This window comes from Mauremys mutica, chromosome 18, assembly GCF_020497125.1.
Source record: "Mauremys mutica isolate MM-2020 ecotype Southern chromosome 18, ASM2049712v1, whole genome shotgun sequence".
Classification (NCBI taxonomy): Eukaryota; Metazoa; Chordata; order Testudines; family Geoemydidae; genus Mauremys; species Mauremys mutica.
In genome coordinates this window covers 15940847-15966633 of record NC_059089.1, presented here as the reverse complement: position 1 = coordinate 15966633, position 25787 = coordinate 15940847, and the positions used below count along the sequence as shown (strand labels likewise).

Sequence of the window (25787 nt, the reverse complement as noted above, 5' to 3'; positions counted from 1 at the left end):
AGACTGAGAAAAAAAATCCTACTGTCAGGAAGCCTAACTGAAAGGCACATTAACAATCTTGCATCACACACAAAACTCCCCTTTCTTAAGTAAATGGCCTCCAGTACACCCCATAGGATATCACATGGTCATTCGACAAGCTCCAAACACCCTTAACACACACAGCAGCACATTCTAAGTCTCTGAAATCAGAGGTACAAACTAAGAAAATATCCTGAACTGCTCATAGCATCTAGGAACTAAAACTGCTGAAAGAAAATCAGCTTTGAACAGCGGTTCTCAGACTGTGGGTCGGGACCCCAAAGTGGATTGTGACACTGTTTTTAAAGGCGTCGCCAGGGCTGGCTTAGACTTGCTGGGGTCTGGGGCCAAAGCCGAAGCCAGAGGATTTCAACCCTAGGCAATAGGGCTCAGGTTACAGGCCCCCTGCTTGGGCTGAGACTATAGGCCTCCCCATAGGCACAAAATGTCTATTAGGATTTAAGGGGAGATAGAGAGTTTGTCTGAATCCTTAAGATCTCTCTCTAATTTGTCAAGGTCATTTTTAATGCTAATCCTGTCCTCCATAGTGCTTGCAATTCCTCTCAGGCTGGTGTCATGCACAAGTTTTATAAGCACAGTCTCCACTCCATTATCCAAGTCATTAATGAAAATATCACACAACGCAGCAGGGAAAGACAAAGGTTATTGGGGAAGGACGAAGCCTGTAATAGAAGGCTGAGATATAAAAGAAGCAGCAAAGACTGACATGAAGTAAAAATGCAAACCCAAGGTCTTATTGCCACATCTACAGAAACAACGAGAACTGCTTTTGGTCAGAGGCCAGGAATAGAGAAATATCACAAGAACAGAAGAGTCAGTCAAACCGAGGTCACACTGCAGTTCCAGAGAAGATATGACTAATGAGAGATGCTGGGCGGGTGACTCTGGGCTCAGTTACTGAGATACAAGCCTATGAAAGATGTGTATATTAAACACTGGGAAATATGCCTTTTTGAATTCTGACCACCATCTACTGAAACACTATCCCCTTCTCCCACTCCCACTATCACAGCAGCTCCAACCAGCCTAAGAAGAATTTGCCTACTGTGCTCCCAAACCAAGTTATTGCTCTCCTGTACGCAAATTCAGATGGACTATGTTGGTGAGAGCAAGGAATTAGGGTCTTTGTTGCAGAGTTAACTCCAGTGACTGGCAGACACAGGTCTGATCATTCAGATTAGTCTAGCCTAGGTGGTCACAGCCACACTTGAGTTACTGTGTCCTCATCGGTGCTGCACACACTTGTGTTGCTAGGACTTCTGGGGAGCATATTCCATGTTCTTGTGTGCTGCGGTAAACTGAGCTGCTCGATGCTACCTTCCCAGTGAACTGTGGTTAAATTTATCTGTCTTTCTGGGCACATAGGAGGAATTGTGGGAAGGCGCTGGAGGACTATCTGCCTGTGTCCTCACTGCAAAGTTGGGGGGTTACCAGCCTCAGTGAAAGGGGCCCACAAGCTCTAGCCTATACACTCACCCAGGCCAGCTAACCAGAGTTTAAAGCACCAAACTTGGGTGAAAGGGTTTGGGGCAATACCTGAGTAAAAGCCCAAATTAATTGTGCAGTGAAGACAAACCCTAGGGGTCAGAACTCCTGAGTTCTAATCTCAGCTCTGTCACTGACTTATCTTTGGGAAAATCATGATCTACGTAGGATAAGACCAGGGGAACAGTTTCAAACCCTTTCATCTGAGGCTCTATAACAGGGGTGACCAAAAACAGTGGCTTGCGAGCCACATGTGGCTCTTTTACCATTGAAGTGTGAAAAATCTGATCATATTCCTATTACACAGTGTACTAGATGTTGCTGTTACATCACCAGATATACAAGAAAAAGCTCTCTGTGCAGAAACAAACCTCAGAAATTAAAAAAAAACCAAGAATCACACACAAAAAAGGCCAAGGTCACCTCTGGTGTAATACCACCAACACAACGGGTTTCAACAGCCACTGATTTAGCTCAAGTCTTTAATGCAGGACCTATCAGCATAATGAGCCTGAAAATCAAACCCAGGGTTATTAAAAGCAGTCCGGAGGGAACACCCTGGCATGCCTGGGCATGCTCAATCCTGAGTCACTCTCAGGTGGTGCCCAAGTGCACCGTCAGAGTCCACACCACAGTACAATAGAGAACCTTCTCCCATTTGCAGCACATTTTTATCCCATCCGCGCTTGTTCACACTGCATGCCAACATCCATTTACAGCACTGTAACAATCACCTGTGTTCCTGGCTGGTATCAGATCTCAGGCTGCAGAAATCTATTTCTAGACTTAGCACCTTTCTGAAGGTTTCCTAGTACCATGTTATCATCAGGCATCCTTATTACTGCCTCTAGCTTTGGGAGTTTACCCTCACAAAGGCGACTCCTGTTGATTCATAGTGAAAGTCATTTGCAAGATGTAAAGGGCTGTAGGGCAGCAAGCTTGCACGGTGTCCTCGCCACTTCAGCTTACTTAAACAGAAGCTACACACAGCAGGCACATCCAGCATCCCCTGCAGCTTACTCCGATAACAGCCTTATTCTACACAATCCAGGAGGCAGCACTCTGTAGGTTCACAGATATGGTTTTCAGGCTGTATCTGGAACAACAGTAAGGGTAGCCTTACGTGGGCCGCAGCTTAGGCAGAAACAGAAGGCTGGATTCTCAGGTTTGCTAAGACGACTTAGAGATGCCTACTTTGTTACAGAGCGTATGCCAGTGGTGGATGTTAGAATAAGCATCCTACTGCTCTAACTTCCACCAGGACCAAGTGACTGAGGATCAGGGAGCCACCACCCTGCTCTGTGTCTGAGCTATGCTCAGATGTAGTAGAGAATCAGGGCCAGGATGTCTCTTGTTTACAATGGACTTGGATATTATCTGGATTACTGTAGTGCCTGGGAGACATAATAATAGACCAAAACCCCCATGGTGCTAAGGGATGTACAAACAGTACCTCAGAACTAATGACCATTTTAGAGAGTAGTAATTAGCCTGCCCCGAGGCCCATTTCACAGGGAAGGCAGCATCCAGATTTTCCCCCCTGCTGTCCGTGTAAACTTGACAACTCCCTAAACACATCAGGCAAAACTGTCACTCCCAACGTTGCTGTCTCAGAGGCTGATCTTTGGAGAGAACAGCACAGACAAGGTGTATCGGGCACAGCTAGTCACTCACTCCTCGGATACAAGAGCAAGGGGACATTCAGTGAAATTGGAAGGCTGCAAATCTAAAGTCAAAAAGCGGAAATATGTTCTCCACACAAATGGAACCCACCACACCCCCCAGGATAGCACTACGGCTAAGTAGTGTTCGATTGGACATTTATACACATGAAGCCATCCAATGTTACTGAAGTCTGAATGAAAACTTAAAAGCCCACATGCTTCACGGCATAAACCAATCTGACTAATGGGGATTAGGAAGACTCTTTACCTATGGACAGGTGATTCCATAGCTGCCTACAGCAGAGTTCTATTTCTTGCCTCTTCCTTTGAAGCATTTGGTCGCAGCCACTGCTGGAATCAGGATACCTGACCAGACCGGCCCTGGTCTGATCTGGTACATGCAATTTCTACATTCCTAAGCCTAGCTATTGTCTGTTTCTATACTGAGGAACACTAGGAATGACCCTGGAAAGATCAGTGCACTACGAGCACCTTAAATTCTGCCCTTAAATTTAGCATGACACAAAGATGGATCAAGACTCAGGAGAAATACAAAGAAAACACAGAGGAGGAATATGAGAGCAAGAAGACAGCCAAAATAAGGAGAAGAATGGTTGGAGGGATGAAGAAAAGACACCAAAGGGAAGCAGAGTGGATAAAAATAAATGTCTTGATTTGTCAGATTTTTTTAATTTAACTTAAACACTTTATTTTTAAAAATAAACCTAGTTAAAATTATATTTGAAATTATAACAATTTATATTAAGGCCTTAATCTATTAAAATTCTTAAATTACTAAATTAAAATCTTAAAATGATTTTGATAGATTAAGTTAAATAAAAAATATTCAAACAATAAAACTTGAGCAGCAAACTTGTAAAGAGTCAAATCGTTAACTGGTGGAAGTCACTGGCTAAGCATCAGCTACCACAGTTTGCTGAAGTGCTAAACCAGTTTCTGATGGCAGTAGACTTTTCTGCAGCTGCAGAAGAGGCTATTTTTCTTCATTTGAGGGCTTGGCTACACTTGCAAGTTGCAGCGCTGGTAGAGGCTTTCCAGCGCTGCAATTAGTAACCGTCCACACCTGCAAGGCACATCCAGCGCTGCAACTCCCTGGCTGCAGCGCTGGCTGTACACCTGGCCAGGTTGGGGTGTAGCGATTGCAGCGCTGGTGATCCAGCGCTGCTCATCAAGTGTGGACACACACCAGCGCTTTTATTGGCCTCCAGGGAATAAGGAGATATCCCAGAATGCTTTTAACTAAATTACTTCCTTTGTTTTGTTATGCAGCCTCTCTTTGTTTTGTTGTGAACTCCGATCGGAGCTCCGTTGAACTGCTTATCTAAAAAACAAACACTGATCACAGCAAACAGAAGCTATCTGTACCTGGCTGTGAACGATCAAATGAGAGGCAAGCAGTTTGCTTGACAGAGAAACAGCGTTGGATGCAGGCTGTTTGCAATTAAGACTAAGGGTTCGCGAACATTTTGTGATTTTTCAATCCAGGGAAGCTAACACACAGTGTTGGCTCCAAAAATCCACTCTCTCTATCTTCCCCGCTCCCTGTCACAGTACACCACCCTCCACCCCCCTCTTTTGAAAAGCACGTTGTTGCCACTTGAATGCTGGGATAGCTGCCCATAATGCAGCACTCCCAACAGCGCTGTAAATGCTGCAAATGTGGCCACACACCAGAGCTGGTAGCTGTGAGTGTGGCCACACACCAGCGGTGTTCCTGCACAGCTGCACGACCAGCGCTGTAACTCCCAGCGCTGCAACTTTCAAGTGTAGCCAAGCCCTCAGTTTATTCAGCTAGTTTAGTTCAATGACTAGTTCATTCAAAGTTCAGAAATGGACTGGGAGCTTAAAGAGCAGGAAGTCTTATTTTCTTCTTCCAGTCTTATGAATAAAAATGAGGTCTGAGACAATCAGATCGACTAGTTCTAAAATCTCAAAGAACAGTCACCAGAACCAACCAGTTCAATTCACTAACTACTGATATTTCTTTTGCTTATTAAATCAGTTTTAAACACAGACGTATTTTGATAAACACACTTTTTTCCTTATGTATCCAGCACATTTTAGGTAGATTTATTTAACTAATAAAAACCATTTTGAGTGGGAATTTAATTGGGGTTGCAAAACGGTATGGAGGGCTGGGTAGGGAAGGCTGTGACCCCCCAAACAGCCTGCCCCCCGCCCCCTCTCACTTTCCACCCCAACTGCCCCCCTCAGAACCCCCGGCCCATCCAACCCCCCCTGCTCCTTATCCCCTGACTGCCCCGTCCCGGGATCCCCTGCTCCTAACCGCCCCCCGCGCCCCTTTCAGAATGTAGCCCTATGAACATGGGCGGAGGACTCAGGAGGAGCAGGGACAGCCGTGCAGCCGGAGAGAAGTAGCAGTTTCCCCTTCAAAGCACCACTTCTCTCTGGCTGGCTGCGCGGCTGCCCGATGCTCCTCCTGAATCCTCCTCCCGTGTTCCCGCCACCCGCAACACCTGCCTGCTCCCCTGCCCCCACAGTGCATTCCCTCTCCCCCCTTGGGGGGGTGCCAGTGTTGAGCTGCTCGAGTGCCCAGCCCTGGGTCCCCCTGTTGTTGGGGGGGTCTGTGCCAGGACACCCTGTGTTCATTGGCAAATCTGCCTGAGCCGCGCCGCCCAGCCAGAGCCAGCCATGCCACCGCGCTGCCAACACAGCAAGCTGAGGCTGGAGGGAAGAAGCCGGGGCCAGCCGGGAGCTCAGGGGCCAGGCAGGACAGCCCCACGGGCCATAGTTTGCCCACCTGTGAGCTATATAAACGCTTAAGTGTGTAAATAGTGCATTCAGGTAGCAAAAAGCAACACCAAATTTAGTGCAAAGGCTCTATTTAGTTGCAAATCAACATTTTAATGGTTACCAAGCAGTGAGAATCATAGAATGTCAGGGTTGGAAGGGACCTCTGGAGGCCATCTAGTCCAACCCCCTGCTCAAAGCAGGAGCAAACCCCAGACAGATTTTTGCCCCAAATCCCTAAATGGCCCCCTCAAGGATTGAACTCTCAACCCTGGGTTTAGTAGTCCAATGCTCAAACCACTGAGCTATTGCTCCCCCAACATCTCTAAGAAAGTAACTGAAGAGTACAAATGCAAAACAAGACTAAAGTTGATGTAAATCAATCCATCCTGAAGCGAACCCACTGAAAATCCTGGACACAAGTCTCTTCCATTCTTCTGCCCACCCTCCAAGCCCAAAGACACAAACACCCTTTCTTGTTGTAATGTGGCCGTAGCCATTACCCACGTCCTGGAAAGTTCAGCCCAGGTGCTAAAAAGCTACGGGGAAAACAAGCTGGTTGAAAAGCAATTCTAGAAGGCTTGTCAAGCTTCATTTTAGCCTCTGACCCCTGCAGCAGTCGTACCCACAAAGTACATTCCAGCAACAGAACTGAAATGAGGGGTGTGTCAGACATCAAGTCTCTTTCTACAAGTACACACCTAGGTGTATGCTAGTCAGAATCTTTCAGCCCAGCATGTGGGCTGGGGGTCTCTACTGCTTAAAGCAGAGATATTCACTGATCAGATTTCCATTAGAGAGCTGCTATGAAATATTTGTGTTTTGTTTCTTCTGCAGTTTTGTTCTTAAAGCAGAATTGATGTGTTTAAATCTTCCTACAACACAAACCCCAAACCCACTTCCACTCTATTTTGAGAGGGCACTTCCTGTTAATCAAACAGCTACAGAAAAGCTACCGCCAATCCTAGCCCCTCTCTTAGGCTGCAGATGAGCCAGATTATTTTAGAGCAGGGCCAATGTACACCTACCCTCAGCACAGCACAGCTACCACCCTTCCGCTTAGCTTCAGGGCCAGGAGACAAGGCCCAAGGCAGTCTCTGCTTCCTGGCACACGGAGGATCTGACTTCAGCCCTTTGCCTCTCAGCCCACTAGGGGTGTGATACAGAGGGAGGTGCTAAGGTGGCAGGACCCTGACACATCTTTCCCTGTGTCACCCCTCTCCCACCATGGACTGGCAGCTGGCAAGACAGACACAGGGCTGAGGTAGTCAGTCCCAGAGCTGCTACAGCCCCACAGACACTGAGGGCAAGGAATCATTAACTTAAGACACCTTAGAAACTCAGCTGCCTGCATTTTGTGCTACTCAGAGGCAAAGGATGGAAGGGTAAGAGAGGCAAAATGTTTCTTAACATGCATCTTTACCAAAAGGGACTCCTCAAAGGAAGCTTTCTAGCCTTCGATGTTGGTTTCAAGTGAGTTTCAGGGCCAGAGATCCAAGGTGAAGCTGCCTCTTAAGAAGCTCAGCTTCAGAGATCCTACTTAAAGCTCCAGATCTTCTTATTTCAGCTCTGCTAGAATACTTTATCCCACAACCTTCTCTGAGGGCAGCAGCCCTGCAGAACCAAGCTACAATTGATGTTCAGAGTCCCACCTTCTGCACAACCCAGCAAAAAGGCTCTTCTTTATGGCCTAACTCATTCCCATTGCAGACTGTGAATACAGGACCCTGCCAAGGTCTCCCTTCACCCAGAATACTGATAAACTCAGCCACGCTGAAGGCATGATCCTCATGTTTTCCCAGCTCAGCTACTGCTGTTTGAAAGGGAAAGCATCCATGCCAGCCACCGAATGCCTTTGCTATGGCATATCAAGAACATGCTGTCACCCCAATACCGCAGCCTCCTTCCAGACCTAAAGTCTCCTTGTGCTTCCTTTTCATTCCCCCTCCTCACTTCCATATCCCATCTCACTTCCCTCATCTTTTCTCAGCTCAGCCACATCAACACGTCTAGAAGGGATGACCCCACAAGAAGCAAAGGAAAACAAAGACTTTCACAGAAATCAGCAAATTCAGCTCCAGCAGAACAATTCCTTCCTCGCTCATCAACAGGCTACAGATAACCAACAATGATGCTGTTCCTCCTCTGAACACAAGTGCAACTGTTTGTCTAGTGGGAAGTGCCTTGCAAATCAAGGCACTAAAACGATATTCAAAGCCCAGCTGGATGGTATCGAAGACATTAACTCCTGACACAGTGATAACAGTGATTATATACTATGCCTCCCAGCCGGTGCACAGAGTAAGACATGGGCAAAGAGCAAAAGTCAGCAGGAAAAGAAAGAGTTTCTCTAAATCACGTGTGCTAGGGTGGGACAAGGCACTGACACCTCTCACAAGAAGAGTTAAATTACTGGTCTGAGGTCCTAGGCCCATAACAGAGGAAAACAGTATTACCGGACTAAGGATCCAGCAAGGACCCAATAAGATTGTGGGCCAGTATTTGACAAGCCATCAAAGCTACAAAACAATTTTTATCCACCCGAAAGGAGCTTAAAATCCCAATTTTCTAATGGCATACAGCAATGAATCCACAAGGAAGCAAACCGAACGAATCCCGTTAGATACAGGAGATTGCATATCCAGACATGCCATCTTCATCCTCCCACAGACATGATCCTCTCCAGTCAAGCCGGCAGGGAGCCTGGATGCCTGGGGTGCTCCAAACACACATGCCAATGTTTAGACTTCCCCAGAAGGAAAAGTGGTTTCTGATTTCGAAGAGCAGAAGTGGGTGTTCCTTCCCCGAATACTCAAACAGCAGATCCAATTCTCTGCAATAAAAGATAAGCCTCCCTAGTATTAATCTAGAAACCGGTACTAGAACAGTTTGCCATGGGCAACTTATAGCCTATTAAAATACCAAGAGATGTGCCCCAAAACCACAAGGTCCCAAAGGCACACATGTATTGCTCAAACAGATTACAACTCACAAAGAGAGATGAGCCAAAAGCTGGTTATTCCTTCCCCTCTATTTAGGAGGGTAGTTACAAACCTTCAAAGGGAAGGAGGATTTGTCTTCCAGGCTTCTGTGCCCCCCTCTCATCTCCTGCACTGGGCCTAAATCCACAATGGAGTGGACAGAAGAGACTGCAACTTTTTAAATAACAGGGTCACAGGTTCCCTACTCCCAGTGTAGAACATTTATTTCTAGTGGGCAATTTTTGAAATATGGGCTGCTCAAAGTCATATGGGAAAGGCTGTAAGTGTTAGCTGGCAGAGCAACCATTGGTGCTGGATCAGTGATCAGAAAGGAGAGGAGAAAAAGCACGATCCCTGTCCCACCATGTCTACTGGAGCTTTCTACGGCATGTCAGTTACAGAGAATAAAGTCACACTCCATCTTCTGCCACAGAACCCCTCTCTCAGAGGCACTAGGCAGGACAGGAAGTCAGAGCTATGGCGTCTACAGGACTATCCTTACACAACAGGATACAGCCCCTATAGCAGGAAAGTTTTAACATCGTTTTGCAAAACGTTAACAGAATTCTTCAACTATGACCTACAACAGGAACAGCCTGGCTCAGCATTAGGCAACAGCTCAGAATGAAGTTTCTCTGTCAGATGCCACAGGTGTACGAGCCACAGGCATACAAAACCACAGGCTGGGAAAGTATGAAGAAAATGTGATGTAAACACACAGCTGCTCCAAGGTAGCTGGGAGACGGCACCGCACCTGACTGTTGTGAGCTAACTGAACAATTTGCCATTGTGTCTTACTTTATTTCTCCCTCCTGGTTTCTCCAGCGCTGGCTTCCTCTGTCACTCTCATCTCACCTCGGTAAGTGGAAGAGACTTCTCTGTAGGTCTTGCTATCTGGATTTTCCCTACCTCATTGACTCCACTGGGTTTAAAACCGCAGATGAAGACCATTTTTCTCTATTGTCTATACATCCTAGTTTCTCTCTGTTGTTTTGTAACTCTTAAAGGAGAGGCCCCCAAACTGTGGGGCCTTTGTGGGAGGGGGGTGCAGCGGGACCCAGGCCAGCACCCACAGGGGGTGGCAAGGGAGTGCCACCCAGCTCCTCCCTGCCCCCATCTCTGCTCCAGTCCTGCCCACGCCTGGCCCCGTTCCCAGCCCAGGGCTGAGGCTGGGGGCAGGGCCTCACCTGGCCATGGGCTTGGCTGCCGGCCCCCATTGCAGTCTGGTTGCGGCTCTGCTCCCATACCCAGCCTTGGCCCCTGGCCATAGCTCTGTCCCCGCTCCACCCCCAGCCTCGGCTCCTTATCCCTGTCTGCATCCCCCTCCCTCGAGCCTTGGCCCCACTCCTGGCCCAGGGGTGTGTGTGTGTCATGGACAGAAGGGGGGGAGCATGACCCTCTAAAGTCTGGCGACCACTGTCAAAGTGTGTGTGTATCAGTATTGTGTCTTAAGCAGGCAGTATCCTGAATTAGATTGTGCTGTATCTTATAGGAGAGCTGTTTCCACCAGGCTGCATTCAAATGCCTCCTCCATTAAGGCCCTTAATGGCATTCCTCAGCCGGTAGCTGAGAACCGGGTCCTAAACTCCTGTATCTGGTGATGTTGTTCGGTGGTATCAAGAGCTTTCTGTCCCTGCACAGGGAAGGCCTTTCCTTACAGCTATGCTTGCAGCAAGAGCACTTCAGAAATCACCCTGCGGCGTGCGCCTGCAGATGCTGGGATGAAGCAAGCCTGGCTCTACTACACAAGCAGCTGCCCACATTCTGATCTCAGTTAGACACCTGCACCTCAGAAATTAGTGGGATCTCACGAGAATAACCTATGGCAGAATCTGGCACCCCCATCCTGTCCCATCATTATAGACAATTATTTTGCTCATGCTGGCAGGGACTAACTATGGAGGGTGATTGTGTAATTCCCTAAACTTAAAGTGTGACATACCTAGACTATGTGGAAACAGGTTTAAATCCCAGCAGGATTGAGTCAGCCCTTCATCCACTGAAGAACCGGAAGCAACGTACCACATTTTGCTCTTTCAGACAAGACCGTCATAAAAAAAAAAGTGTCCTGGCTATTCTGTGTGGACATGAAAGATCTCATGGCACATTTTATAAAAGCAGAGGTTTGCCCTGATTTCTTGCCCCGACTTCACCATCTCCTTCTGCTGTGCGGGGTGCTGTGTACTGCACTCCCTCTGACCCCAGAGGCAGCTGCATTTCAGTGGTGCCGTACAAGTACAGCTGTAAAGGGCTTCGGTGTGCTTTGGGGGAAGGAGTTATCTAAAGCAAACAGATTCTTCATCCGGAAGAGCAAACAAAGTCAGTGCTACATTGAGAGCCAGACCCTAACTCACATGGGACCATCAGCTACACCAAGTGCATCTCCAAACACCAGCTACTTTGCCTTCAGTTTCTCTGGGGTAAGTTTGCGAACACTGCAGTCAGCAGAGCAAGTGGCCGTACACTCTTATAGCACTTAGCTCAAAGTCATAAGACTCCACATCAGCAACTTCCTCAGCCCAACCTACAGCACGGAAAAGCCTCCTAATGAGCCAGACTACCCTAACGGGGTCAGCTCTTCCTGGATCACAACTCCTCCACTTCAGTTCGCCAATGAGCAGCTGTTAATTTGTGGAAGAAAGAAAGAGGAAAAAATTAGTTCCCTGGCCTAAGCTAAAGTTCAAGTGTTGGAGCAGTGGTCCGCAAACTTTTTAGGTCACACCCTACCTTACCTGTAATGGACTCTGTCCACCCTCCACCCCCTCAGAGCCAGGGTCAGGTGTTGGGTCCAGGAGCAGAGGCTGGAGCCAGAGCTGCGGATGGGGCCAGAGCTGTGCCTGGTGCCAGAGGCTGAGGCTGGAGCAAACTGGGGGCAGAGCAGGATTAGGGGGCACTCCCTCCCTATCCCCTGTGGGGGTTGGCCTGGGTCCCACTATGCCCTGTGAATGTTCCTTCATTCCCTGCTGGGGGGCATGCCCCACAGTTTGGGGACCACTGTGCTAAAGGCACATAGGAAACCAAACTAAGATGCTACACCAGCCAAAAGGAGTATGGTCTTTAAGAAACTAGGATTATCAACTGAATTTAATGGAACAGATATATGGTTACGTGCAAAAGACTCTCCGTCTCCAGGGATGAATGGAAGTGCCCTGAAATGGCTCAGTTCTTGCTGAACCCAGATCATACGGACAAGCATTCCACCTTGAGCGTCATCGGTTGCAGACTCCCACAAATCTCAATCTTCTCCCTTAGAATATTCAACACCAATATGAAGCTACTGGAGAGCCACTGAAACCACACAGGCTAAAGGTCAGCCATAGGTGGATGACATATCAGAGGTAGACAGCACTGTCCCGGAGCTGTCTGAATGGATAGCCAACATCAGCACCTGGATAAGGGGCATCTGGCTATCACACAACTCAGACAACGCTGTGGTAATGCTGTCTCGGTTTTGACTATCTCATTAGCCCTCAACTTCTAATGTCAGTCTCCAGCCTGTGTCCCCCTTTGGGGTTTCTTGGTGCTACTGGCTGATCATGCAGCCCCAGGAGAGGTCCACTTCCACCTCAAAGTGGCTAGAGGACTGATCCTGATCCTATCATAGAGAGAGTGGCTGTGGTGATGGATGCATTTGAGATCTCTAGATTAGGTTACTGCAACACTGAAGATGGAAGGGACACACCCTGGAAAAGCTTCAGCAGGGGAAAAAATGCAGCAGCTGGTCTGCTTAGAAAGACTAGTGGCCATGAATACATCATGTTGGTGCCCTGCTCTTTATTTCTATTTTGAATAGCTGGGAGGCACTCTGATACAACGGTGATTGGGGATTTTTAAATACCTTGATCGTATATAACAGAGGCATATTGATAGAGCTGTGTAGGAAAACTTGCACAGCACCTGCTTGTCCTATGCCTGGCTCTAAAAAACAGTGCTTTCCTGAACACCAGGTTCTGTACTCCAACTAGACAGCACTAAACCAACACAGAACAATAGCCTGCAATTCCGCCAGAGCACTGTAAATGGACATTGATAAGATAAATCTTACCCTCACAGGACTCTTCCAGGCTGTATTAGGAGAGGACTTGATTAAGGGGGAAAATGTGAAAAGGAATTTACAGCTTGCAAGTTCATACTGTAAGATCGCAAAGGCCTAATGTGGACCGCCAAGCCAGCTTGTGTGCATAAGAGGGCACACTTCTGAAAATGAGAACGCCAAACCAGCTGGAAACGCTCACGGGACTTGGAGCTTTTCCAGGATAGTCTGAATTCCTAAACGCGTTAAGTCATAATGCATTTTGGACAGGTTCCCCTCTTAGCTAGGCCGTTTTGTTTCTGCCTCAGCCAAAGGAGCTACTGGCTACAGTTTCAGTTAAAGGAGGGGGTTCCAGACTCAGGGCGTTCACATTCTCTGGCTGGAATCGGCGTGCCCCACAACCCAGAGGGCCGCCTCCAACTCTACAGCATGGAACAGGACCATGTATATGCAGGTCAGGTTGGAACGGTCTTGGAACAAAGATATGCTGCTGGGATATGGGAATAAAGCTTCCTAACATCTCCTTTACACAGTTTGGGTTATTAAACTGCTTGGTCACATCAGTCTGACCCAGTTAATGCTACTGAGTGAGATCATCTATGCCTCCTCCCTGAACTCTCACCAAAACTTTCACACTTGTGTCCACGGGTTTCTTAACTAAAAGTCCATGGCAAGTAGCAGGAAAGAGGTGTCTCTTGCGGGTCAGATTCCAAAAGAAGGACTTCTTCCACTGAAACCCCAAAAGGGCTCCTTCTATATCAAAAACTGGCCTAATCTGGGAAATTTCCTTACAGGTTTTTAAACCAGTTCAGCTAAACCAATTTTAAAATCCATTATAAGTCTTCCCTATGGTACACAGGCTTCCTTAACCAGATGTTGTTTCCACCTCTCTTCTTTCAGAGAGGTCATGGTTGGAGAGCAGTGGCAGCTGTTCTACAGAAATTTTTCATGACTGGGCAAGCAGAAGGGAATACCTGACATTCTATTGCCGATGACAGTCAGCATTTAGAAGCTGTACAGTGGGTGTGTACCACACCATAATCAACACAGCAAGAATCTCCCTTACACCAAATGGTTTGCCCCAGCAAGCACCTTGGGATCCAGTCTCTTCTGGAAACGTTCTGGTGCCAAAAAAAGAATCACAGCCTCTAGCTAAATTCTTAGTCACATACAAACTTCCAATTCAACATGGATCTAATCTCTCTTAATTCCCACTAACTTTTCCCCAAATCTTTAGAATTTCAAAAGGGTCACAGTAAAATGGAAAAGGCAGTAAACTAAGGCCAGTCTGGGGATCCTCAGTACACGGTAAGCCTACTTCTGGCAATTCCTAGAAGATAGTTTCTTATAATTAGAGAGACTGCAAGAGACCAAGGTTTGAAAGAGCTCAAATGAATTAATACCACTGAGCCTAGTAACTTTTCTAATAGGAACCGGTTTCCCACATGCTTTCAGTTAGACCAAAGACAGACTAGGGGAAAGGCAGCAAACCCAACATCCTGCTTCCCCTTTTGCTGGTTTATGAGCAGTCAAGCAGAGTCAGAGTAAGGTATGCATTTGGTTTAAATTACAGATGATCTCTGCAGGCACCTGAACATGCAGAGAAAACTCCTGAACCTCAAACAGCTAAAAAACCCACACAAAATGCCAACCCACAAGGCTGGCAGTAGCACCAAACCTGCACTTCTGCAACCTGCCTTCTAGGACAACAGAAAGAATCTTGAAACCCAGTCTGGGAGCCCAAGTTCACCCGGAATAGTTTCCAAATAAATGAGCTGATCTAGGAAGTAAAGGGGTTAATTCCTTCCCAAGCTCACATACAGCTAAAATTCCTGAGATAAGCTACTTCTACCAAACCCAGGAATCGAACTGGGAGAAAATTGCAAGGAAGAGTTATTTTGATAGACTTTTTCCTTGGAGGAACTCATTTAGGGTCTGCTTTTCCAGAGGTGCAGCAGCTCCCACGACCTTAAACTAGAGTTGAGGTGCTCAACACTTCTGCAAAAATCAGGCCTTGATGCTCAGACACACATATACATGTTTGCAAGGTAGAAAAGGTTTACAGTTGGCCAGTAAAAACCCTATCCCCTACAATGGAACAGCTCCCACCATTCTCAGTATACAGTGCCATAAGAGCCTCTGGAGACCAAGCAACACTAACAGCTACCTTGAAATAAGATTAATTATTCTTGGGTTAATATAAAAACAGATTTTGAAAACCACTGAAGGCTGTCCTAACCATACTGAGGCAGTATGCCAGCAAGTCCAGGGCTGTTTTGGAATTTGTATTTGCATAGCAGGAGGTGATAATCAATGTGCATAGATGGCAACAAAACAGATTTTGATTAGCAGTTTGTAGTGAGAGTGGGGACAAAGACCCCCCAAGCAGGCAGAGAGAATCCAAGCCAACCCACAAAGGGAAAGGGGCCTTATAAAAGAATTCTACAGAAGTGGCCCAAATGCTACAGATTACATTACTGCTGCAGTGTTTTGCTCGTTAAAAAAGTTACAGTAAACAGGAGGCTCAAGGGCACTCATTCGAGAAGATAAACCATGGTTTTTTAAACTAACAACATTAACTTCCAGGCAGCCGTTTGCCTTTGCATGGCCATTTGCAATGCAAAGCAAGGTACTTCAACCCTTACCAAGGACAGTAATTTATAAGCAAACAGGGAGAGAAAAGTTGAGCAGGGTTCATTTGATCAGTTTAGATGCAATTTCCTACTGAGTTAAGTTTCTCATTAGGCAAAAGTACAGTTTGGTTATTTCTTTCATATGTAGTATGTATGAGCTTTTTTCCCCACCTCTTTTTTTTGGGGGGGGGAAGGGGGGAGAGACTTGTGATCCAAAGTGTTCATCAACAGATCCCAATATCTTTCAGAAATGTCACCCCCACATAGCTGAAGAATTCAATTCAATTCTGATCAGAGGCCACACATACAGCTGGCCAACAATGACCAGACTCAGGGCTATGACCAGATGGGAGAAGAGAAATGGCATGCACCAGTATTATTACAATCACGTGGAAGAGGCAGGCAAGTGTTAGCAACATACTTAACAACTCAGTCCAACACAGTTTAACCAGGAAAGGAGGAGTATGAGGGTGGTGAGAAGAGAGAATTACACAGAGCCTCTTACCTGGAAGACAAACTAGCGAAGTCCCCTCCATCCAGCAGCCTGATTTTGCAGAACAGAACACCATTCACAAAGGGAACAGCAGTCAGCTCCTCCAGCGTGAAACTGGTCTGAAATTTAAACTTCTTTTTCTTCATCAGGAAAGCCATGGGCAGGCTCAGTGAGAAAAGTCCAGGAACTCAGGATAAAATCAGAGTCAGAGAGCAGCTTCTCAAAATGCACACAGATAAACCGAGGAACAGGCAGCTGTTTCAGGAGTGAGAGGAGAGTGTAAATTTCAGTTCAATTGCAAGGACCGCCCAGCTTTAAATGAACAATCCTCTTCTCTCTTTGGTGGTCGGATCTGGCTGTGGGATCATTGCCCTGGCAGACTTCAGGTGAGGAGGAAGAGGACAGAGTAAACCTCTGGAACATCTCCAAGGAGGAAAAGGAGGGTGAAAAAGCCAAGCTCCGGACCAGCAGGAGCTCCCCTGGCTGCAGTTCTCGTGTTTAGAGGCGGCGATGCTGTGTGTCCGTCAGGCCCCCTTCAGAAGCCAGCTCCGATAGGAGGAAGTCATCCTGAACTCCTGTCTGAAGAAGAAATCTTAGGTCTGCAGACCGCACATTCAAGGCTTCCCGGTTTCCGTCTCCTCCCCTTGTGCGACTATTTTACACAGGTCTCTGCTGTCTGTTGTTACTACTCCAACAGGTCTCTAACGTCAAGTAGGGAGGGAAACGAGTCAGTTAGTCCCTGCCAGCCCTGGGCTCCTCCTCTGAAACCTGTTTAGGTGGATACGATTCTGTTCAACCTCATTGCAATCTAAGGAGGGGGAATCCGGTTCGCCTGCTTCAGAGATCCCTCTCCCCCTTTAATGCCTACTGCCATTTTTACTGCCCCCGGGTTGCTCTCTATTCTGCAAGCTGTGTTTAATCCTAATCTGTTCTAGAACGATTTTTGTCCATAGATCTCAAAGCAATGTATCAAGGAAGGCAAGTCTAGCAGTTGAGCGGGTGAAGAAAAGGGGGTGGGGGAAGGGAGAGAAGTCAGAGCTCTTTGGGAAGTTTCAAAATTTTGACACCCCCCCCACCCCCAGAAACTTGCAATTTTTTTCCTTCTTCGTATTTTCCAACTAGCGCTAATAATAAAGCCCCTTCCCCCTGGTTCTGGTGCACCCGAGCGAGTCCTCACGTAAGCAAGGTTCACGCGGCCGGACCCATTTTCACTAGTGCCAATTTAAACCAGCGGAAAGCCGATGTAATGAACACCGCACGCTGCAAGGGGAGCTGGCGGCAGGTGCCTGTCTACACTAGGGGTCTGACACCGGATTACACTGTCCCATTCCCTAGCGCAGCGATACATGCGATGAGCCGAGTCCGGTCTCTGCCCGCCTCCGCCTCCCCGTGCAACCAGCCCAGCCCGGTCCCTGGTGCCACAGCGGCAGGAGCAGCCCGGATCCTGCCGCAGCCCCCGCCCGCCCGCGGAACCGCCTGGCCCGGCCGCTGCTCCCCCGGCCCGGTTCGGGCTCCCGGCCCGGTTCCGCTCGGCCGGCCGCGCCGCTGCACCGGGAGCCAAGCGCCCCCAGGCAGGCGAACCGCGCGGCGCCGGGACCCGCTCTCACCTTCTGCCCGCGCCCCGCAGAGCCGCCGCCGCCGCCGCCGCCCGCCTGCACCGCAAGCCCTGCTAGCGCGCCTACGCCAACTGCGCCAGCCACGCTAACGGCGTAGAGAGTGGCAGGCCCCAGCGGGCCCACCAGGCTTCGAGAATACGAAAGCCCGGATAACACTCCCCCGCCCCTCCTTCCCAGGGGGGTCGGGGGGGGGAGGGATAAGAGCGGCGCCATCGGATTGGGCAGAGACAAAGGGAGGGACTCCTAGCCCTGGATTCGGATTGGCTGCTGCAGCACGGCTAGGGGAGGTGGGAGCGCGCTATGGGCTTAATTATTGGAGGAGGTAACTATCAGTCTTCTGAAAAACCATCCCCTTTCTTCATGAGTCAGGTGGAAGAGAAAGGGGAGGGGGGAAAGAGGAGCTAGACAAGGGAGGGGGAGAGGATGAGGGGGAAGGGCAGCATGGTACGCCCACACCTTGAATACTGCAGGCAGATGTGGTCGCCCCGTCTCAAAAACGATATATTGGAATTGGAACAGGGTCAGAAAAAGGCAACAAAAATGATTAGGGGTCTGGAACGGCTTCTGTATGAGGAGAGATTAATAAGACGGGGGCTGTTCAGCTTGGAAAAGAGACGGCTAAGGGGAGATATGATAGAGGTCCATAAAATCATGACTGGTGTAGAGAAAGTAGATAAGGAAGTGTTGTTTACTACTTCTCATAACACAAGATCTAGGGTCACCAAATGAAATTAATAGGTGGCAGGTTTAAAACAAATAAAAGGAAGGATTTCTTCACACAACACACAGTTAACGTGTGGAACTCCTTGCCAGAGGATGTTGTGAAGGCAAAGACCATAACAGGGTTCAAAAAAGAACTAGATAAATTCATGGAGGATCGGTCCATCAATGGCTATTAGCCAGGATGGGCAGGAATGGTGTCCCTAGCCTTTGTTTGCCAGAAGCTGGGAATGGGCGACAGGGGATGGGTCACTTGACTTGATGATTACCTGTTCATTGGCCACGGTCGGAAGACAGGATAGTGAGCTAGATGGACCTTTGATCTGATCCAGTAGGGCCGTTCTTATGGAAGGGAAGGGGGGAGAGAGAAAAAGAGGAAGAGATGAAGAAAGGTAGAGGAAAATCTGACTGGCAGATAAAGGGTAGAAGAGAGGGGGCTGGAATCAGAAGAAGAGGGGGAGAAAAGTTAGGTGGGGATAAAAAGATCTAAAATTGAGAGCAAGTCAGGGAAAATGAGGGGGACAGGACCATGCAGGAAATGGACATGGCAGCATTGCCACTCCTTCAGTCATCACCAGGCAGGCTGCCCCCAAAATCGCGAGATGGGCTTAAAAAGCACAAGATTTTTAAAGCAATAATACGTTTGAGTGGCTTTGTTTGCATTTTGGGATTGGAGACTCTGGGGGTGCACTCATGTCATGGTTTCTAGCTTTTCTGTGTAGCCATCAGGGCTAGAAAGTTACTTTTATTTCTAAATGAAAGCCGAGAGTCTCACCTAATCACGTGACTTCAGGAGATGGTGCCTAACTCCCGCTGATTTCACCTAAATACCTGAGAGGATGTGGGCCTAGGTCTTTAAAGAAAACCATCAAATATCATGAGGCTTGTGATCACTTATTGGTGATAACAATAACACTTATACTTAGCTCTTCCGTAGCACTTTACATCTGCCCCAAGCCCTTAATTCACACAGCTCTCTGATCCCATTAACTATTATTGGCCTGGATTCAGGAAGGTCCTTAAGCACATTCCTAACTTTAAGCTTGTAAATAAGTTATATTACTATTTATGTATCTATCTGTATTGTGGTAGTGCATAGGCGGTCCAGTCATGGCCCAGGTCCCCATTGTGCTAGGACCAGTACAAACACAGAACAAAAAGATGGTCCCGGTTCCAAAGGATTTACAATCATCATTGGAACTTATGGACTTGATGTTAGGGATGTGCTTAAGGGCCTTCTAGAATCAGGGCTATTACCCACATTGCAAAGATAGAGAAACTGAGGCCCAGAGAAGGGAGGTGACTTGCCCAGTGTCATACAGCATGTCTGGCAGAGACAGGATGAAAACCCAGGAGTCCTGGCTTCCATTGCCAATTTCCCATTAAACATATAGAATCACTGCCTCTAATCGCTGATGCTGACAATACCAAGAACTATTAAATTATTTCCCCTCAGTATGAAATCTTTTTACAGTGACGGAAAAAGCACATGGAAACTTACTTGGACCCAGTGATATCTTCAGGTCTGATTAGGATGAACACTTTTGCCATGCTGATTCTTGCTAACACACACAGGGTTAAACTGATTGCCAAATTCAGGGTCAGGAATTATTTTTTTCCTCACGGCTCACGGCCTCTTGGCAGGAGCCTATGAGGTGAGTGTGATGGAAGGGGTTAACTTTTCAGCACAGCCTTGCGCAGGGGGGAACCTTTTTAAGATTAAGGGGTTGTATCCCACACCTTGTAAATTGATGTCTTGTGCTTACAAGAGCAACCAGGCATTGGTGGATATTGACTCTTTCCACCTCCTATTTCTCGATATAATAGAAATGCCGTGGTGAAGAGTCAGATCTGCTGGACATTTTAAATCTGCCAAGCTGTGAAAGGTATGGGGGTCCTTGTAGAATTTTGGAAGCGTTTCAAGGTCACCTCTCCTTTTGAATGCTTTCTGTAAGATCCACTGTCAGAAGTATGGAATATCCACTTCCATCGCTAGAGAAAGGATTAATCCTCCCTTTAGTAGGCCACTAGGGATATCTATTGTGATTCACTCTAATAAATAACTCCCCTAAGGACTTATCTCCTTTGTTTATAGCAACAGGGCTGGATGGTAAAATTTACAGAGATTTTAAGCTCTGCTGTTCTCACGCATATTTACTCTACAGCTTTGTCAGAAACAGCTCTTGAAAACTCAATGTTTGCTTTATAATTAATTGAATAATGTGCCTGACGTTAAAAATAAATTAACTTGGAATAATGCCCAGAGAATTGCTGAACAGTCTGCAATATAACAATTGTAGTTGGATTCTCAGGGATATATATATCTAAGAAAGGAAGCTTCATGAAACTGGGATTAAACTCTTGGGACACAGATTCTTTATTATTCTGAAACTCTCCATGTTGGTATTCTGTATTTTCACTGCACATTTGAGTCTTGATAAATTAGAATCTTTAAAGGGCCAGTAATTAGGAAAGTATGATTTGGGGTGTACTGATGAGCGAAGATGTAATTGACTAGCTAGTTCCATCAAGATATCATAGGGAATATAATGAAAGTATATGGCATCTCCAAGTCCTTAGCTCTTTAGACTGAAGCAGCTGCAAAATGCTGCTCCACACCTTCCCACAAGTCAGGAGCTGCATGGCTACATCGCCCCATCCTCAGCTCCACTGACAGCACATTACTTTCAGAATTCAGGTCAAAATTGCTCACTTTGGATCAAATGTATATGTATGGTAAATCCATATAAATTAAGGGAGTTATCTCAGAGATTAAACTGACCCATAGGGCCAGATCTTCAGGTCTGTCTATGCTTTGTTCTGCAAAGGACCAAAGAAAGAGTGGGCCGGGGTAAAGGTGACCTTTCCCTCCTCCCAGGCCTGAGGAAAGCCAGGGTTTGATTTGGTCCAACACACAAGTTAGAGCAGCCTCCAGGATGCCCTAAATTGTGTTGGTTTTTAACCACTCCATAGAGCACACTACATTTTGGACACATTCCTCTTCTTGAGATGCCCCTTATTCAAAGGAGAGGGGTTTGTACATCTGGCTGTGGTGTTTCTACACAGCACTCCTTGATTTCATCATACTGAAGGAATCCCCAGCTGCTCAAGCTCTGGCCCATTGTTTTTAAGTCCCTGATTGCCTTGCTCCATCCTTTTTAAAAACCTGAGCTCTTCTTTCTTGCTCAAAAACGATTATACATATCAGAGGAATTAGATTGGTTTTGTACAGAACCCTGGTTACACCTAATCTAGTGAACAGAATCTAGCTCTGATCCCTTTTGGACAATATTATTGCTCTGAAGAATATGCTACATCAGCTTGTTCCGGTTAGACAGGAGGCTTGGAGGTGACCTAATGGACGTGTTCATAACTATGGAGGTGTATGATAGAGTGCACTGGGTAGCAGGATATAAAAGTGAGGAAATGGAGAGTGAATTCAAGCAGAACAAGTAGCTGTGAAGTTGCCAAGTAACGGCTACCAATGATTACAAGTAGGAAATAATTTTAAGAGACAGAAATATATTTTGGGGGATGGGGAGAAGAGGGAAAAGGATTGAGGGAGATAGTGAGAAATCAAGGAAAATGTGAGGTGAGATAAATTTGAAGGGGGCTGGGCTGGATAAAATGAGGATAGATAGATGGATAGATAGATATGGTCAGTAAAGTGTGCAAAGCATTTTGGGGATCCATCTAGTCCTATTACTTAGACTGGACGTCTCCAATCAGTGTATCACCAAGCTTTGTAAAATAGATTGTTTCCTCCTCTGGAAAACATAACCGGATTTGCAGCCAAACACCAAAGACTTGGAAATCAAATTATATACAGTCATTGTTACAATATAAGCATAGTAATAGACCTGTTCCAGTACAGCTTATAAATACAGTTATAATAGCTTTAATGAGTTTTCAATGTTATCGTATACAGAATATAACTGTTACCACAAAATTAATTATGCTGCATAAATGTATTCTTCATACTGCTGCCAAATACTGTATATGCCTACAATGCACCTGCTTTAGGTACCCATACCAGATACTGTGGGATAGGTACCTGCACTGCTTCTGCAATGCTTGCAGAGAGCTCCGTGTGCGACAGTAGTGACCCCACACCAGGATGGCTAGTGGGAACACACTGCATTTGTTGCACCTTGCATCACCAGTGCAAGCTGCAACAGAGTAATGTCTCTAGTGCAGAGGAGGCCTCAGTGTCAAGTTACTCCAGAGAGATGCACCCCATTTATAGAGCTCAGGATTTGGAGAGCTACTGGGAGTGGTGCAAAGGAAAATGTATGCCAATCCTCATTAGGTAGGATTATCCTGTGTTACTGAGTTACTCTAATCTTGTATCTTCTCAGCTTAATTTAATAGCAGACTGTGAGCTCCTCTTTGATCTGCTTGTATTTTTTATTAGCTCCGTATGTTAATAATATTTATGATAATAAAGGATCATGAATTGATTTCACGCTTACCATACCAGCCAAGTTCATAAAAGTTGCACACTGGGAACACAGATAAGCCCAAGTAGTATGCTCCTGGTTTGAAGGGATTTGGGACTAGTCATGGAGAAAAGGGAGCATATGAATCTGGAATCAGTGGATTCCTTTCTCTGAGCCCATGGACAAACCCAAATCTCCAGCTGCATGACCTTTCTTATTTACTGGTCTCAATATCTTCCCTTAATGTCTTTGGTATGTTAAGTAGCTCATAGGAATCTCCCTTTGTTTCTGGGATGCACATCAACAGAAAAGAATGGAGTTCATTTTCTCCTTCTGACATATTCCAACTTGCATCTGCAGTGCCTGAAGCCTTTGTCTTGTTTATAGAATACAGTCTTATGTTTATAGCACACAGCAATGGTGTGGTGCATTCACACTAGGTGTGGAGTTTTGCATCCATCCTACAGTTCCTGGCACTGCTCCTGGGAGTCTCACACGAGCAGGTGCATGACAACCATGGCACATAATATCTATCTACACCTATTCACATTTTTATTTGTTCCAGTGGGTGCTACAAATGGTTCTGTCTTGCACAAGGAGCTGTGCATGTGCTGCAAGGGGTAGGAACTATATCCATCACACTCACCGGCTGATGCTATCATAGCAGTCACCAGATCCCCTCTTCCTCTTCTTCTCTACCCTTCCTCCAGCCACTATCAAATCTCAGAGGTTCTAGGTGAGGGAAACCTTTACTGAACTCCTTTCATTGCCAGTCATAAAGTGCAAGTGATCATTTATTTACCAGGCTCCTGCCAGTTACTTTTATGAGTGTCGTGCAAAAATGGAAGGGCCTGAAATACTTAAGACTTTCATACCTAGCTAAACACAATAGGCCAAATTCAGACTTGATCTCACTTCCTGTGGAGTTACAGCACAGATGAATTTGGCCAAAATAGGCTTGACAGTTAAGCTTTAAAAAAAAAAATACCCCAGGGTGAAAAAAACTTAGACAAAAATTCAAATCAAGATCATTTTGCACCTTTCTTATCACTTCGCTAGTTACTAGCTACCAAACTATAAAGTAACTTACATGCGCACCAGATATACAGGAGATACAGACATATCATGTGCTATGCTTATCCATCCCTTTGCTTGTAAATGCATAACTCATCTGTCTTTATATCTTGTCTGTCCCTTTTATTCTGTAGTAAACTTGTTTACTAGAAATACTGTTCATTACTGAGCTCATCAAAAAAGGGAGTTCCAAATGTTCAAGCTCTTTGTTTTTGCTGGAAGGGTATGTTGTTTTTCATTCTCAGCCAACCTGTCTTTTGTTTGGACACAGGGCTTTTTTTCCCCTGTGCTAAGCTGAGTTTCTTTTCAGCTTGTCAGCCAGCTTCAAAGAAGAGAGAGAGAATTGTGAGAGGAGCAAATAGAATCATGGGAGGTAGAGATTGGGGAGACTTTTTATATCAGTTTGGTATGTCTCCCTGCCAGTGCAACTGTAGGACTTTCCAGCTGTAGGGTTTTAAATATATACAGTAATAACTGATTGCTCGTGGCTGAACTAAGATCTCAGTGGAATGCCTGGCCATGTTATCCAGCTGCAGCAATTTCTCCATTCTGTTATATGGTGCCATCTGCTGGAGAGAATTGAAATGAATTCTGAGTGTACATCACCAGCCAGCTGAATACCTTGAAAACTATGTATTTGCTCCAGGGGTGGACTGGCACACATAAAGCAACCTGGCCACTCTGGAATGGCCTCTGATGGACCAGAGACCACTTCAAGGTTTATCTCCTGAACCTCCAACACTAGAAATTTGTGCTATATACCACTGAAATTAGAATTCCCAGTAGCGTGTACTCTATAGCATTGTTTCTTAGTTTCTGTGATTTTTGATACAAGCCCTCAAATCACATTTGTATTATACTCTTTCACATCTGCTGTGTCCTGTTGGAGAACGTCCTTGCTTGGTACATTCGTGAATGGCTGTCCTCAGTCCAGGTGGCTGGCTACCAAACTCTCCAGTTCCAAAAAAAAGCAGCAGGCTTGGGGCACAGAGCAGCATCCCAGATACTTTGCTTATTTTCTGTCCCTATTAGGCACTACTTTTGTGTTCGATCAGTATAACACCCCCTTTTCCCCCAAACCACAGTTTGGGATACCTTCTTGGGCTGCTTCCGTTTACTATCTAGTTTTCAGCTTGAGTGCATTATCTTTTTCTTTATTCCTCATAGGACTCCACTGAACCAATTAATGACCAATGGTTGAGCTCCAGGCAGGCAGCTTGTACTATATTTAAAATATTGCTACAGTTTTTTCATGAGTGAGAATTTATGTACACATTTGAATGTTATTAATTTGTGTTAGCACAATATTTCTCCCTGACATACAAATTGGTGTTTCCAAGTGCCAGGCATTCAACTACCTGTAGTAACTATTTGCAGTAAGAGGTATTACAGAAACACTTCTTGGGCTGCAGTCATTGAAATAGTTAATGTAAATCCGGTCTAAAGCCTTATAAATGCCAGCACTTTGTCCTTTATTATTCTAGGATGTTATACTGCATCCAGCTCACGGCAGATGAATACAATGTGATTTTCATGAGTCATGGTTGTCTGTCATAAACAGAGTAGTAATCACCACTGCAAGATGAGATTGCAGAAAGTACTGATATTATTTGAGAAACAGAATGTGATCATGCAGCTAAATACTGTATCATGAAGCATGTGTCCAAGGGGACAGAGTTAAGGTTGCTGAAAGGAATGTGCAGCCTTAACTTTGGTATTTCCTGACTTTTGAGTCCTTTTCTGCCTTGTGTCATATTTTTTTTCCCATGGAAAATACTGATATACCAAGAGTGATTTACCAAAAAAATGATTTTTATTAAAAATTCATATTGGTA

General features: G+C 46.1%; 1 protein-coding gene across 2 annotated transcripts in view; it reads right to left on the bottom strand.

The window, feature by feature from the left end:
• The window catches only part of FAM102A (family with sequence similarity 102 member A), a 48692-nt gene extending 30818 nt beyond the window's left edge, over window positions 1–17874 (bottom strand). The window contains exons 1-2 of one of the 2 annotated variants that reach the window (XM_044992494.1): window positions 17711–17874; window positions 16116–16804 (exon numbers count right to left, since the gene is read on the bottom strand). In XM_044992494.1, the coding sequence (XP_044848429.1) occupies window positions 16116–16261 (146 nt within the window). In that variant the 5' untranslated portion in view covers window positions 16262–16804; window positions 17711–17874. Of the gene's footprint in view, window positions 1–16115; window positions 17504–17710 lie in introns of those variants that run through there. The other variant, XM_044992493.1, reaches the window with a different exon arrangement.
• Between the last annotated feature and the right edge of the window lie 7913 nt (window positions 17875–25787).